This window comes from Hyaena hyaena, unplaced genomic scaffold (genome assembly GCF_003009895.1).
Source record: "Hyaena hyaena isolate Hyena2069 unplaced genomic scaffold, ASM300989v1 scaffold_686, whole genome shotgun sequence".
NCBI classification, from domain to species: Eukaryota; Metazoa; Chordata; class Mammalia; order Carnivora; family Hyaenidae; genus Hyaena; species Hyaena hyaena.
In genome coordinates, this window is record NW_024081319.1 from 133,984 (window position 1) to 151,173 (window position 17,190).

The window sequence follows — 17,190 nt, forward strand, 5'->3', positions numbered from 1 at the left end:
GGACTTCAATATAAAATTAAAGCTAAAATGTATTTAGGAAATAGCATAAGAACTTTTGGAGTATCTAGGGCTAAGTAAAGACTTCTTAGATTTGACAATAAAAACATTAGTCATAAGAAAACACTTGATAAAAGGGATTTCATAAAAATTGAAAACCTTTGGTTGGCCAAAGACCCTATTAAAAGGGTGAAAAGATGAGGTACAGAATGAAAGGAAATATTTGGAAGCCACATCTCCAAGATTCTAGTATCTAGAATACGTACTCTGAAAAATCAAGTTGAAATAAAAAACCGAACAATCCAATTAGAAAACAGGCCAAAGACATGAAGACACATTCCACAAAAGAGGATACACTTAGATCAAATAAGCGTATGAAAACATGCTAGCATTAATAGCCATCAGGAAGATGCAAATTAAAATGACAGTGAGCTGTCACCACAAAACTTGTCAGATGGCTATGGAAACAATGGAAAATAGTTTGGCCATTTTTTTTCTTTTATAGTATACTGTCAAGTTGGTTTCCATATAACACCCAGTGCTCATCCCAACAAGTGCCCTCCTTCATGCCCATCACCCATTTTCCCCTCTCCCCCACGCCCATCAGGCCTCAGTTTGTTCTCAGTATTTAAGAGTCTCTTATGGGTTGCCTCCGTCCCTCTCCTTAACTATTTTTTCCCCTTCCCCTCCCTCATGGTCCTCTGTTAAGTTTCTCCTGTTCCACATATGAGTTAAAACATGTGATATCCGTCCTTCTCTGCCTGACTTATTTCACTGAGCTTCACACCCTCGAGTTCCATCCACACTGCTACACATGAGTTTGGCCATTTCTTAAAAAAAAAAAAGAAAGAAAGAAAAGAAAAGAGAAGCAACACCAAAAGACCCAGCAATTGTGGTTGCAGGCATTTATCCTAGAAAAATAAAAATATATACATATTCATATGAAAATTTGCACAGAAATGTTTATAGCAACTGCATCTTTATCCATAATAGCCAGCACTGACAAACAATGTACTTCAACAGGTAAATAATTAGACAAAGTCTGGTATGCTCATAGCTCAGCAATAAAAAGGAATAAAATATTGATATGTGCAACAACTGGGTGAATCTGCAGTGACTTACGCTAAGTGAGAAACAAAGTCAATGTCAAAAGTTTGTGTATGGTATGACCCTATCTACATAACATTCTTTTTTTTTTTATAGTTTATTGTCAAGTTGGTTTCCGTATAACACCCAGCGCTCACCCCCACAAGTGCCCTCCCCCATGCCCATCACCCCCATTCCTCCCCCCACCCCCTCAGCCCTCAGTTTGTTCTCAGCATTCAAGAGTCTCTCATGGTTTGCCTCCCTTCCTCTCCCCAACTATTTTTCCCATTCTCCGCCTATATGATCCTCCGTTAGGTTCCTCCTAATCCTCCTATATGTGCAAACATATGGTATTTGTCCTTCTCTGCCTGACGTGACTCTATCTACATAAATTCTTAAATATCCTTAAAATGATAAGAGGTAGAATGGAAGGATAGATTCATGGCTGCCAGGGGTTAAGAACAATTGAGTGTGACTGTAAACATCATGAGGGACACTTGTAGTGATGAGGATGTTTTATATCTTCATTGTATTAATGCTAGTATCCTGGTTGTGATATTGTACTATCGTTTTGCAGAATGTTATCTTTTGGTGGAAACTGTGTAAAGGGTACATGGCATCCCTCTATACTACTTCTTACAACTGCATGTGAATCTATAGTTATTCTGAAATTTTTGAAAGTTTAATTAAGGAAAACTTAGGTATAAACCTAAGAAAGCATATGTAGAAGATCTGTATGAGGAAAACTAAAAAAAAAAAAAAATCTGATGGAAGAAATAAAAAAAGAACTAAATAAAAATAAATGAAGAGAAATTCCACGTTCATGAATAGGAAGATTTAATATTGTTGAGATGTTGGTTCTTCCCAAATGGATCTATTGATTCAGCGCATCCCAATCAAAATCTGAGCAAGTTATTTCATGACCAATTGATTTTTAAACTTATATGGAGAGGGGAAAGATACAGAAGGCCAATACAATATTGAAAGAGGAGAACAGAGTTGAAGGACTGACACAGGGATCAAGGCAGGGTTGTATTGGTGAAAGAATAGACAAATATATCAATGGAAAAGAACAGAGATGCCAGAAATAGATCCACTGAAATATAGTCAACTGATCTTTGACAAAGGAGCAAAGGCAATGCAATGGAACAAAAATAGTCCTTTTAACAAATAAATAGTGCTGGGGCAGCTGGATATTCACCTGCAAAAATAATAATAATAGTAATAGTAATAAATCTAACACAGACTTTACACCCTTCACAAAAATTAACTCAAAATGGATCATAGACCTTAAAAGCAAAATCAAAACTATAAAAATTCCAGAAGATAACAGAGGAGAAAACCTAGATGATTCTTGGTATGACAAGGACTTTTTAGATAAAAGCCTTAGTCAGGCTGACTGCTGTCCTTCACCTTAGTCAGCTCAGGCTGAGTCACCATAAACTGGATAGCACACAAACAACAGAAATTTATTTTCCACAGTTCTGGAGCCTGAAAGTCCGAGATCAGTATGCCAGCATGGTTGGGTTCCGGTAAGAGCCCTCATCCAGGCTACAGACTGCTCACTTTTTCTACCTTTATGTGGTAGAGAGAGGGTTAGGGAGCTTTCCTGAGATATTATTGACAAATAAAAATCGTATACATTTAAGGTTTATGACTTGATCTTTTGATATGTGTATACATTGTGAAATGATTATTATAATAAGCTAATTAACATAACTATCCCTTCACACAGTTACCATTATCTGTTGTGAAAACACTTAAAGGTACACTCTTGTAGCAAATTTCAAGTATACAACACAGTACCATTAATTATAGTTACCAGGTGATACACTAGCTCTACAGAATTTATTCATAGTGTGTAACTGAAACTTTGTACCTTTTGGCCAACACGTTTCCATTTTCCCCCTTCCCACCCTCTAGTCCTTAACATCTACAATTCCATTCTCTGCTTTTATGAGTTCAAGATTCCGCATGTTAAGTGTCTGGCTTATTTCACCAATAATGTTCATCTGTGACGTTGCAAATAGCAGGGTTTCCTTCTTTTTTAAGGCTGAATACTATCACATCTTTTCTTTCTTCATCTATCTTGTCCTTTGCCCATATTTTTTTTCTATTCAGTTGTGGGAATTTCTTATATAGCTTGGATATGAACTCCTTATAAGATATGTAGTTTGTAAATAGTTTCCCCAATTCTGTGTTCTGTGTTCTGTGTTCATTTTGATCATTATTTATTCTGCTATTCAGATGCTTTTTGGTTTGATATTATTTCCTCTTATCTTATCTCATCTTATACCTAGAAAATTGTTGCCAAGGCCAGTGTCAAAGAACCTTTTCTCTATGTTTTCTTTTTTATGGTTTCAGGTCTTAAAATCTTTAATCCATTTTGAATTGATTTTTGTGTATGGTGTAATGAAGGGGTCTAGTTTCATTCTTTTGAATGTGACTATCTAGTTTCCCAAGCAACATTCATTGAATTGACAGTCCTTTCCCCCATTGCATATTCTAGGCACCCTCAAGCAATGCAATGTGCTAAGAAACCAATGAGCCATCAAGGCATGAAAAGACATGAAAGAAATTTAAATGCACATTACCAAGTGTAGAAGTCAAACTGGAAAGTCAAACTGGAAAGGTTACATACTGTATGATTCAAATTCTGCAACATTCTGGAACAGGCAAAACTATGGAGATAAAGAGATCATTCATTAGTTGATGGAGGTTAGAGAGAGGGAGATGAATAGGTGGAGGATAGAGGATTTTCAGGGCAATGAAACTACTCTGCATGATACAGCACAGTGGATACATGTCCTTATAAATTTGTCTAAGCCCACGTAATGTAGAATAAGAGTGAACTCCAATATAAACTAGGGGCTATGGGTGATGATAAAGTGTTAATGCGCCTTCCTCAATTGTAACAAATGTAGGACTCTGGTAGGATTTGGTACTAGGAAAGGTTATGCATGTGTGAGGACAGGAAGTATATGGGAAACCTTTATACCTCCTCCTTAATTTTATGTGAACCTAGAAAATAAGGTCTGTTTAAAACAATTGGGGCGCCTGGGTGGCTTAGTCGGTTGAGCGTCCGACTTTCGCTTAGGTCATGATCTCACGGTTCGTGGGTTCGAGCCCCGCGTTGGGCTCTGTGCTGACTGCCAGCTCAGACCCTGGAGCCTGTTTCAGTCTGTGATTCCCTCTCTCTCTCTGACCCTCCCCTGCTCACACTGTCTCTCTCTCTCTCTCCTAGAAATAAATAAAAACATTTAAAAATTTTTTAATTAAAAAATGAAATTCCCAAATGTAGTTGTGGGCCACATGTAATTACTTTTCAGCTCTGAATATATTAATTTATTGACCAAATGAGGTAACGTAGAAGTGCTTAACTATAATTATCATCAACAGGATACATGTATTTATTTATATAGTACTATTCTTATTTATCAAAATGAAGATTTTCTAGTTTAGAAGGTATGGCTCAAAATGACTACCTTTTTTCTTTAACAACTATTATTAAAATTCTGATTACTTACAAGATGTTCTTAATCCAAAGAAATCCAGTGATTCTTCATTTCATAGCATTGAACATATAAACTTGTTTGATTAGCAATGACAACTAAAGAATCCCAATAGTTAGCTCAAAATACAGGAAGATTCCATGCTGTTAAGGAATACTATATTCTGAGTTTGGTCTTTGAGAAATTAGTTCAAATCCTGACTAGTAGTTCTTGAGACTCTACCAGGTACTGCATTCAAGTACTGGAGGATTTTACAGTCTAGCGATACATGTATAGATACTATCCATTCAACATGGTCTGTTGTAACAGAAGAACGGACATGGTGCTAATAGACCCCAGGGCAAGAACAGGTGGCAACAGGAGGTGAAGGAGAGAATAACCAAGACAACTTCCAGGAGAAAGTGATACTTGGGCTGTGTCTTAAACAGAGGAAGTTACTCCAACTAGAACATACAATGTCTGTACTAGCATAGAGTGTAAAGTATCATGCTGTTTATGGTGAAAGAAGTTCAAATTGATGCTTTTAAGTTATAATATCCAGAAAATGGAAGTGTGGGATCTGTGGCTGAGAGGAGACAAGCCAAGGAAGACCTTGTATGCTGTGCAAGTCTTCAGAGTATAGATGCCGATGAAAAGGTCACTGCAACATTTTCATTCGGAGGGGGCATACTTAGACATACACTTTGGATGGTTCATTCTTTTGGCTCTGGATATTTTCATTTGGTATATTTCTGAGAATTTACTATTAGAAGCTGAAGTAGAGATTTTAATGGAAACTTATGTGAAATACCTACCATATTCAACAAAAAAATCAGAAAATAGTTTGCTCTAACTTCCTATTGCAGCTGTAGGATGCACCAGAGGAAATTCTTATTTATCAATAAATAACATTGTTGATTCTTCTCATACATTCCACACAGAGAGGAATCTTCAGCAGAGCAGAATCTTTAGAACTAGACAATTAGACATAGTTTATGTCCAGTTCTAAAGAGATTAACTGTTGAGGACAGGAATGATCTACAGTCTTTTCTTTATGCCTTGCAGCTAGCATATAGAATTGATTAATCAATCAATCAATCAATCAATTGTTTCATTTATTGTTGGTAAGTTCCAACGCATTACCCAGCTCACAATTCATAGTTATATTAGCACGTCTTATCCTTTTATTGCTTACTTTATTTCTTGTGAGTCTGAAGAACTGTAAAAACAGAAAAATTAAAAAAGATAAAATTTAAAATTGTTCCTCAAAGGGATCCTATATCCCTATCATTGCAAACATTGGAAACATTGCAAGAGAACACCTTTCTCTTGACTTTTCACAGTATTCTTTATCACAACAAAGACTACGTCAAGGAACCATTTTCCCCTTGCCTTGCCTAATTCCACAGCATTTTATGTACTCTTACCATCTTATACGAGAAACAAGTGGTGTTGCTCAGAACACAATTTGGAAAGAGAAAGCTGTTCTGGTTGGTCAGTGATCATCTTGAGTTCTGGGAGAGGGTGAAAAACCTTCCTGAAGGTGATCTTGATATTCTTTTATCCTTTGATTATTGTCATCTTTGCTGCTTTGTTTTTTGTTTTTTGTTTTTCTTTTTATCTTTACAGCTTTGAAGAGGCACAAAGCCCTTGCTTTGTGTCTGAAGAAATCTTTTTATGGCTTATGGAACTTACATAACAAAGTTTTTAGAAATCCAGATAAATTGTCATGATCTTGATTAAATATCTGCTTGAAAAACAATCCAGGAGCTCTACCCCAAGCAAAGAGCCTGTTTATTTTCCTGAAAGAGAAATACTGAAAAGGAATATTTGGGCCTCTTCCACTGTTTAAGAGCTAGCATTTTCATTAATAGCTTTAGCAGAACTTGAGAAAAGAGTGTTTTTGTAAAGGAAACAAACCAAAAGTGTAACATTTTGGTTGCTTACAAAGTCCTCATATATATATGTGCAAATGTTTCACAATATTTTCCTCTTTGTGAACCTCCCGTTCAGGTTCAGGTTACAGATAGCTGTAGTTGACACTTGTAGCTGAGAGTGTGCTCTGATCAGTAGAGGGAACATGGCTGTGATGGAGGTAATGCAGTGCAGGACAGGGCTTGGCTCAGGTCTTGTCACTGCAGCAGAGCAGAATTGGGGAACCCCCTCCACTCGGGTCCATCGCCTGGGTGAGGAAATAATACTGATGTATAAATGTCTTACATTGTTTTGCTTTAATGATGGGTGGAGTGGTAAAGTGGTATCCTTGAAATGGGAAAGGTATCACTGTGAAAAGTGAGTATGGTAGCTGAACATTGTCTGCCAGCCTAATAGTCTTTGTGTGACAGATGCCATTCTTTTGTAAACTTTCTTAGAGAATGATCTGGAGAGGGAACCTTACTATCATTTAATCCATTCTTTTAACAATTACTGATCATCTTTTACATGTGAGGCACTGGTTTGGATGTTTGGGATCCAAAGATGAGTAACAGCCCCCTGCAGGTGGGGTGGGTAGAGTAGACTTCCTGGAATCATTAATGTGATGTGTGATCTGAACTTTATGGACTGAGTTGGAACTGGCCAAAGGAAAAAGAGATGGAGATGGAAGAGCGCCATCAAAGTCATGGAAGTAAGACTCAATACAGCATGTGGGCGACTATGAGCAGTGCATGAGAAACAGTCTGGCTTTCGAGTCGTAGATTACTGGGATTACACAAAAAGAAAACCTCTAGTACTTCTGCTAAGTAGAGGAAGCACATAATTCTGTAACTCTAAATGTTACAAGAGTAACCTCCAAGAATTCAAAGCAATGATAGATACTGCTCAGGGCTAAAGTTCCTAGTAGTTAGAGTCATAGAGGTATTTCTTTTATTTCTTGGGGTTTATGATATTGTTTATCTATTAGCTAGTTTCACAGTATGGCTATTCAATAGCTCTTTGCCATTTTTTTTAAAAGAAAAACAATTCTTCGTGTTACCGTGAGGCACTGAGAATAAAGATGCATGGAATGCTAAAATACTCTGGATATATACATTATACATATGTGTTCATTTATTCATTAGACATAAGGCTGAGACATTGCTAGAAATGTGCCATTCTTTCCTACATCTCTCCTGGTTGTAATGCACTCTTTTAAATTTGAATTGTAGTACTCAATACTGTGTATTGAGTGTGACTGTGACACCACATTTCTCTTTCAGTCTTCCTTTTGTGTCATGATGCTGGATTTTTTTTCTCTCTGTGTGTCTCTACCTTTCTCTCAGAGTTAAGATCTTGCTCTCATAGATGCGGAATAGGTGAATATGGTGAGTTTGGGTATACATTTAATAATAAAATAATTTGTAATATTCCAGCTTAAACCCATAAATATATTGGAGTGACCACACAACAATAAAACCACTCTAGCACCTACTAAGTGATATTGAGAAGTGATCCAATCATCCCTTTCAGAGCTGAGCAGAGAATATGACCATAACAGAAGTGCTCAAATCTAGGCTAGGAAAGAAAGTTTCCTGTTTCCTGAATTAAATGTATTTTCAAATTAGGCTCCTTTGTATTTCTTTCTGCTCAGAAAAAAAAGAAGAAAAGTTAAAAAAAAAACTCCTTCTAAAAGCATTTTTAAATCATTTTTCACACTAAAAGAAAATTATAGTCTTGGAACCAATGTTTGGCTCTCTTCAAAAGAATGGAAAAAGTCCAGGAGCTGCTCACATATGTTCCCCAAGTAGATGCTCAAATGTGGAAAGTGAGCAAGTTACCTAGAGATAGTGCATAAGATCTGAGTACCTGGATTTCTGCATTTGTCAACTACCAATACATACGTATTTGTAAAACGGAGTCCTCCTCTTTTTTAAAGGGATGACCATCTCTCAAGATAATTTAGGTTATAAGGCGTAATGTACTACTCTGAAATACCTGTGTTCTTGTGAGTGGCTCCCCTTTCTTCCTTCAGGATCTAGGTGACTCCATATTCTCACATGTATTGAAATCAATGACAGTTGTAAACAAAACAGATATAAAATAATACAAGTTAGATTCAACACGTGAAGTCTTTTAAAATAACTTTTTAAAATAACTGGGCTTAGTCAGTTAAGCGTCCGACTTTGGCTCAGGTGATGATCTCACAGCTCGTGGGTTCAAGCCCCAAGGTGGGCTCTGTGCTGACAGCTCAGAGCCTGGAGCCTGTTTCAGATTCTGTGCCTCCCTCTCTCTCTCTCTGACTCTCCCCTACTCATGTTGTCTCTCTCCGAAATAAATAAAACCCAAAAAAAATCTAAAGTAGTCTCTACACCCAAAGTGAGGCTTGAACTCATAACCTCGAGATCAAGAGTTGCATGCTCTACTGACTGAGCTGGCCAGGCTCCCCCAAATTTATTTCGAAGATGGCTTTGAGCTATTTTGCATCAAGCAGCAAGAATTATTTAGCCATTGTTAATGTCACTCATGTGCGTATGAACACATGTCAGGTGCAGCTGAGGCCCATCCCCAAGAGCAGTAGAATTGGAATCTCAGCTCAGATGAAATTGCATTCTTGCAGCCCAGATGCAGCTTACTATGTATACAAACATACATATTTCTTACGTATTTTTTGCTGTTTTATGTAGAAATGAATGATGTGAAAAGCCAGATTTAAATAGAAATTAATATTTCAGGTAGATCAAGTCTTCTTCCTACTTTTCTTTTCAATCCTGGATCTCAACCAGTAGAAATATTGGTTGCCCTGCTTTCTATTTGACTTGCCCAAGGCACTCCCTATGGATTGCCAATCAAATTCCTTAAACTTATTTTGATAAAGTCATTCTTCTGCTCAAAACAAACACAACAGAACATATATGTCTCCCTTTCTCTGCCTGACTTAGAGGGAAAAAATCCTAATTTTTTAGCCTGGAATTCAAGATGTGCTGAATACATTGTGAATACTTTTAATTAGTGTCAAGTCCCTACTTTTCCCAGCATGGAGTATATAGAAAGAATACCTTAAATCATTTTTATGGACTATTTTCCCCTTTTTAACTTTGACATAGGCCTCCAGCAACTAAGTATTATCTATCATATATCAAAATCTAGCTCAAACATTATGTTTTCTACAGACCCTCACACATTTCTTCTGTAAGAAGTGAAAACATGTATGTACTCGTGTTTTTATTCATCCCACATTATCAACCACTTGCTATGTTCTGAATATAGAAAGATGAATATGGTACCCCACTTCAGGGTACTTGCTTGAGGGTGTTATTTAAATAAACGGTTGCAACACTGTGTGATCTATACTACAAGACTACACAGATACCAGTGAATTTCAGTGGAGGTTGTTGTAAACTCAGTGAACAAAAGTGATGGTCAAGGAAAGTTCTATTGTAAATGAGTCTTGTGTGTCTTGAAAATAGTGGTAAGACATTTCTGTCAAAGAGAATAGTATACTATAAAGACATGGAGACTCGAAACACACAGGAGTGTTCAAAAGCTAACAACAAATTTGGTCTAGCTTGAGAATAGATACAAGGGATCATCTTATAAAATATTGGTTATGACATGCTAAGGATTGTGCTTCAAGCATAATGGGCATTTATTTGCAACAACATGGATGGAGCTAGAGTGTATTGTGCTAACAAAATAAGTCAGAGAGAGACAAATAGCATATGATTTCACACATAATGTGAAATTTAAGAAACGAAACAGATGAACATATGGAGAGAAGAAGGAACAAAGAGCGAGGGAAACAAACTATATGAGATTCTTACTGATAGAGAACAAACTGATGGAGCCTAGAGATGAGCTGATGGAGGGAGGTGTGTGGGGATAGGCTAGATGGGTGCTGCTATGTCAGTGATGAATCACTGAATCCTACTCCTGAAACCAGTATTGCATTATGTTAACTAACAAGAATATGATAAGAAAATTTTTTAAAAAGACGAAAAAACCCATAGTGGGCATTCAATAAGCATTTATTCAATGAACAAATGAATGAATCATTTTATCCACTACAGGTATATTAAACCTTTGTGCTTAAATATTTCATATTAAATAATTTACTAGTTTTCATCTGGGCTCATTGGAGACAAACTATGTATTCACATTCTGTTTTCAGTACTCCATATGTGGCCGATCTTTAATGTTATCCTAACAATTAGAAATGCTCAGTCTTGCCATTTGAGTGTGGGTGGACTTCCATGGGAGTATTACACTAAATGAAATAAGCCAAACAGAGGAATACAAAGGCCATATGATTTCATGTTATATGTGGAATCTTAAAAAACAAAACAAACCTAGCAGAAACAGACTCAGAGAAATACACAGAGAACAAACTGGTGGTTGCCAGAGGGGAGGGGGACGGGGGGTGGGCAAAACGGGTGAAGGGTAGTAGGAGCTGAAGACTTCTGGTTATACAAGAAATAAGTCATGGGGATAAAAAGTATTGCCTTGGGAATATAGTCACTGGTATTGTAATAGTGTTATCAGCTGACAGATGGTAGCTACGCTCGCAGTGAGCAGCGCGCCATGATACGTGGACTTCTTGAGTCACTATGTTGTACACCTGAAACTACTGTAATGTCGTGTGTGTCACCTGTACTATTTTATATATATATATATATGTGTGTGTGTGCAAAAACATAAACTAAAAAAGAAACATTCTAACTAACACGAGCGACAAAAGTTGTGAGTTCTTAAAGTTAACATATATAAACAAATGTTCACAAATATTTGTTTCTCTGTTTTCTTTTTCTAGGGTCAGACATTGTTCAATGGTTAATAAAGAACTTAACTATAGAAGATCCAGGTAAATAAATCATTTTCTCTTTGATAGAATTATTTTCTTTGTGGTTTTAAGAAATATGTTTTTCTCAGAGCTAATATGACAAGCAAGCCAATCTGAAGAATTATAATTACATTTAAACTATGCTTTTAGCATTTATACAAATTTTATGGCAGTCAACATATATTTAACTAAAATTTACTTAGCTTATTTAAACAATTTTTCACATATTTAATGTTCCATTTCATAAAATTTGATTCAGATGATTGGTGATTGCAGAATGGGTAATCCATATACATGTTCATAATTAATTGTAGATATAATATATAGCAAGGGATTTTGAAGTAATGAAATTGCCCTTCGTAAAACGCATAAGGTTAAATCTCATTAATTTATCATTTTCCCTTAACTCCATTTTTGCATGAGATTTGAAAACAATGTCATTTGTAATTTGGAGTTGTCGATCATACCTCCATGATTTTTTTTCATGCTCTTATTTAACTCATGGAGCCATTTCCTGTGGCGGACATTCTGTCTGTTCTACAGCACTGAGCTCATTTCCAGAGTTTAGGAACAGCTTCTACCAGCCCACATTGTGCATTGCCTGGAAAAAATTCTTCATATGGAAGGCATTTAATGACCTTTTAAAAATGTCACATAAGAGCTTTCCCATGCAGTAAACAGTTTACATCCCTGAAGTGAAAAATAAGATGTATTATGTTTAGAGAGGATGCTGAAAAAGCAAACAAACAAAAAACTTACAAAAATTGGTGTTACAGTGACTGAGAATGGCTTGGTAGGAAAAGAGAGCAATCCGTCAACCACACAACAAACTGTCACTTCATTTAGAAAATAGTTCTGCATGGCTTTTGCTCCTGCGTCTGGTGGTTACCCCCTTAGAATGGTTTAGAAATAACATGACATCAAAAGGCAAAGTTTGTATTTTTTCCTTATTTTGAGCTAACTTTATAAAGCCATGTTATCAGAGACTGTAGCTATAATTCTATACGTAAATGCCTGTGAACATCCCCCACTCATCTGGTACATGAGCTTTTAGAAGACCTATCCTAGCAGGTTAGGTATTCGATTAAAGTCGAAGCACCTATGGTCAGCATCATATTGTTACTAAGTGAAAAGAGGAGATAATTCCTGGCATAAGGAGCCACAGTCTTATCAAGTTTACATTTTAGCCTCACATCAGGCTGACTTTACAAACTCAAAGCCCCATTTGCACAGTCACTGAAAACTAAGAAGCTACTGATTTACAAGAAAATTATTGCTCAAAGGGTGAAGTTGATTCAAGAATATTTCTTGTAAGGGAAGACCAAAAATGTACTTTGTAATAGTCTAAGAAGCAGGGAAAAGGTACAGATACAATAAGCTAGTAAGAAACGATCATTGTTTATAATTTACACATGAGATATCATTTTAGCTATAATGTGTATGAAAACTGATTTTATTTGGTTGCTCAACAGTTTAAGGAAGTTGCCAAGCTTCATTAGAAGGCACATGGAAAGATACATTCAATCATATCCAGGAAGGAGCATACATGTTCTTTAGTCTTATTTAGGACTGGCTGAAAAACTAGTTGTTGGTTGATTGGTCTGAATGAACTAGTTTAACCTCTGCAGAGGAAAAGGCTAGATTTTAAGAAGAGCAAGAAGCATTGATGACTGCTCTAAAGATATAACAGATTTGCACACAGAAATGAATCAATTCAGCAGCATTAAATATGGTCAAGAACATAACTGACATCATGAAAGTCACTCTGATGGCTGCAGGTATGAAAATCATCATAGAGAGACTAAATAATTATTATAATAAAGGTCTAATTTTAAATTTTAAATATTAAAGGAAGGTCTAATTTTAACCCTACAAATTTTTGGAAAATTGTCAAATAAGACAGGAACTTATATCAGGCTTCTAGCTGATTGTGAAGCAATCGTTTGAAGATGTCTAGGATCATTGGAGGTTCTAGGTTCAACTGTTTGTTGAAAGAGGATTTGATGACAAGTTGGAAGAAGACACCAATTCCTGGGGATAAGAGCATGTTCTGATGCCCATCTGGGGACAAGGGGAGAGAATTGCATGGTCTTAAAGGCCTTATCCAAAACCAATGTGTCCACATTCGTATTCTTAGGGTTCAACATTTTGTTAATGAACGTTTAATACCTTTCCATTTCTGTTGTGGCAATTCAGTGCACATTGAACCGAATATTTTACTAGATATTTTGGTACTATTAGAGAAGTGGTCATATGGTGTTATTCTTGTATTATTCTTTTAACATAAAGCTATATTTGGAGCTTTAATTAGAATTTAGAATTGGGGCACCTGGATGGCTCAGTCAATTAAGCATCTGATTTTGACTCAGGTCATGATCTTATGGTTTGTGAGTTCAAGCCCCGCATCAGGCTTTGTGCTGACAGCTCAGAGCCTGGAGCCTGCTTCGGATTTTGTGTCCCCCTCTCTGTCTGCTCCTCCCCTGCTCACATTCTGTCTCTCTCTCTCTGTCTCAAAAATAAACATTAAAAGAATTTAGGATTATTTTTGTTATGTTCACACACACACATATATTTAATACCCATATAATACACATGCAAGATTCATCTAAAAGTTTTGTTTTCATCTATCTCTTGGGTTCTTATTTTAACAATATTTTTTCTAGAAAAAGACTTATTTCTTCATTGACTTTTTTTAATTAATTAGAGACTGAGAGAGTGAGAATGATCTGGGGAGAGAGGCAGAAGGAGAGAGAGAGAGAATCTTAAGCAGAGTCTGCCCTCAGCATGGAGCCTGACTGGGCCTTGATCCCACGACCCTGTGATCATGACCTGAGCCGAAATCAAGAGTTGGATGTTCAACCAACTGAGCTACTCAGGCATCCCTTCATTGATTTATTCATACTTTTATTCACTTAACACATATTTTCTGAATTCTTACGATGGACTAAGCACTGGAAATACAGGAAGAACATTCCCTCCATGAATGACTTGTCTTTGACTTCTAGGGTATCTAACATTCATGGCTTTTCCTCCTTGTCACTGCCCGTGTAGGTCTTCTGCGATGGGTCTCGACTCCTAGCTAATCTATAAATGTTGGAATGTCCAGGTATCTGTCCTAGGTACTTTTCTCCGTATACACACTGTAGCTCAGTGGTATATGTGAAGTGCTCCCAAAGTCATAGCTTTCATGGCATTCCATCCTGGTCTATCTGATGCATATGTGGCCTCCTGCAGGGGGCCAGTCTCAGCATGACCAAAGTAGAACCCTGACTGATCCCCTTTCAGACCTGCTCTTTCCATCTTCCCCAGGCCAGTTACAGTGTTCAGTCTTCTATCCAAGAACATGCTGTGTCTTTTCACTTGTTCAAGTCTGCTTTGTGGTCTTTCAGCAGTGTTTTTAGGTTTCCTCACATAGGTTTTGCATGCTTCATATCAAACATATTCCTACTTACTTTATTTTGTGTTACTATTATAAGTGGGGTCTTCTCTTCAATTATATCTATTAACTGGTCATTGTTTGTACATATGAAAAGAGTTGATTTACATATGGTAACTTTCTATATCACTATTTTACTAAATTTTGTTTTTGTTACTATTTTTAACTGAGTTATTGTAAAGCTAGAATTCTTCTTCCAGCAGTTTTTCAGGATTCTATGTGGTTGTTCAATTCTTGACCTCTGTGTATCTGACATAAATTTTGTTGTCTGTGTGTATGTTGACTATTTGACTAGATAATGTAGATGAAATAAACTTTCTTCTTTAAAACACCATAGATATTGATTCATTGCTCTTATGCATTCACCACCATTTTGCACTGGCAAAATGAAAAAAACTAATTTTTCGTGTGTGTGTGTGTGTGTGTGTGTGTGTTTCACTGCCTAGATCCCTGTAATATCTTCCCCATTTTTGAAATAAGTACACAACTGCTAGGAGTTTGTTTGTTGGTGTATTCGCGTGATCTGCTGAAAAATTAAAGTCTGTTGATTCAGGTTTACTAACCTGAAAATAAGTTTTCCTGTTATATTATTTAGATTTCATTTCTTCATTTCTAAAATGATGCCCACTACTTTGTGCTTTCCTGAAAATTAAAGAATTAATGTATATAAAGCAGCTACTACTAAAAAAAAAACAGTGAAAAGGCATTTATTACATAATAATTGCTCAGAAAACTCATAGTCATAGTTCTTTTTGTATTCATTTTTGTTATTTTATCCAATTAGTTCCCTGTGTTATTCTTGTTTATTCTTTTAAAATGACATTTACTAGTATGTTTTATTCTGTCTTACACCCAATTATCATTTTCTTCTTTCTGATTCTTTTCTTAGCTCTTTCCCTTCCTTCTCCATCTATGTAAACTTATTAACTTTGCACATTATAACATTGATTCTGATTTCCTTCACTGGAGATTCAGTTCTTTATTGCTGCTAAGGAAGAACAAACACTATTGCATTTAAAATATTCATTCTTCTCTCCAGCTCCCCATTTCCACCTGCCTTTGGCATACCCTCTTCCCATCCCAGCATGCTCCTGTAAGTTATCTTTCATCTCCTCTTTAGTTATATCGGTGTCATTCACTTTTAATATTTTAATCACACCTCGAAGATACTGTTGTAAGTTTACTTCATGCCATTTGATGTCTTAGAAATGTTTTAGGCTTGTTTTATGAATCATTTTCCCATTTATTCTCCTCAAATATAAACAATTCCTCACAATACTGATTGATGTTTAACTATTGACAGGGTAGGTGTTTTGTCTTTAGGTAACACAGTGCCATAATTTCTGTTCTTCGTAACTGGAGCTGCCATACTCGTCACATTAACTTGCATTAATAGGTTAGTTTTAGTCTTTAGTTAGACTGAGTCTAGAGGGCAAGGCGTAGAAATGGAAGCAATCCTGGCCACAGGTCTTCTTCATGATGGACCCTTCCCACTGTATCAGACTCACCCCGTATTCTGCTTTGTCCTTTCCCAGTGGCCCACAAACTGTGGTCATGCAAGACCCACATGCTCTGTGCTCTCCAGGTGGTGGAGAGGAGCTGCCGTTCACTGACTTCAGTGAACAGGATCCAAAGTGGTGTGCTCCCTTATCCTTCTGAGTTCTGACTGTCCCACTGCAGACTGGGTGTTTCATTAGTCATTTTCCAGAGTCTTCTTTTAGTACTGCCACGCTGTTGCAATCTGATCCAATGTATATAGTGTATTGTTAGACTTCGGGGGCATGTATTTTGGCACCCATCCTAATTTTTAATCCTGGATGCAGGTTTGTGTGATTTGTTGTTGTTGACGACGAGTCAATAGTTATAAACTTAGCTTATGTTTTTGTAGTGTGAAGGGCTAATCCTTTTATTAATACCTTTCAGTACTATTACTGAGAAGATAGAATATGTATGAAAATGCAAAGCCCAGAATAAATTGCGTTAGTCTCAGAGTGAGAGTCTAGCTGGTAGAATAAAGTGGACTTCGGTTTCACAGAGAAGAAATTGATGCCCACCATATGTTGGTTGGGGGCAGGAGAATAGGAGGAGGGATTTAGCCCTTGGTGGGTCTCTGTCTATATCAGCTCCTCCTGGGAGTCCACCACTCATGTCTTCAGTTGGCGGTCCTCTCCACTGCTTCTGTGTTGCTCCCTGTTCGCATTGGCAGGGCCTCTTCCTGTCTGTTTATAATCTTTGCTTTTGCCAAACCTCAGGTTGGGGGCACACCGAGTGATTCTGCCTCACACTGGGAAAGCGTGCTGTGCTTCCCAAGGCTCTGTGGTGTTTTTCTATTTTACTTTCAGTTGCACAAGAATATTCTGCTTCTCTTCTATCATTCTGAGGTATGGGATTCTTTAAGGATGTCCAAACCCTTTCTGCCTGGACAC

At 36.9% G+C, this 17,190-nt stretch overlaps 1 protein-coding gene across 2 annotated transcripts in view; it reads left to right on the plus strand.

The window, feature by feature from the left end:
• RGS7 (regulator of G protein signaling 7) overlaps positions 1-17,190 on the plus strand; it is a 269,469-nt gene that overhangs the window by 93,563 nt on the left and 158,716 nt on the right. For both annotated transcript variants that reach the window (XM_039217413.1, XM_039217412.1), the window contains exon 2: positions 11,299-11,349. In XM_039217413.1, coding sequence (XP_039073344.1) covers positions 11,299-11,349 — 51 coding nt within the window. The remainder of the gene's footprint in view (positions 1-11,298; positions 11,350-17,190) is intronic.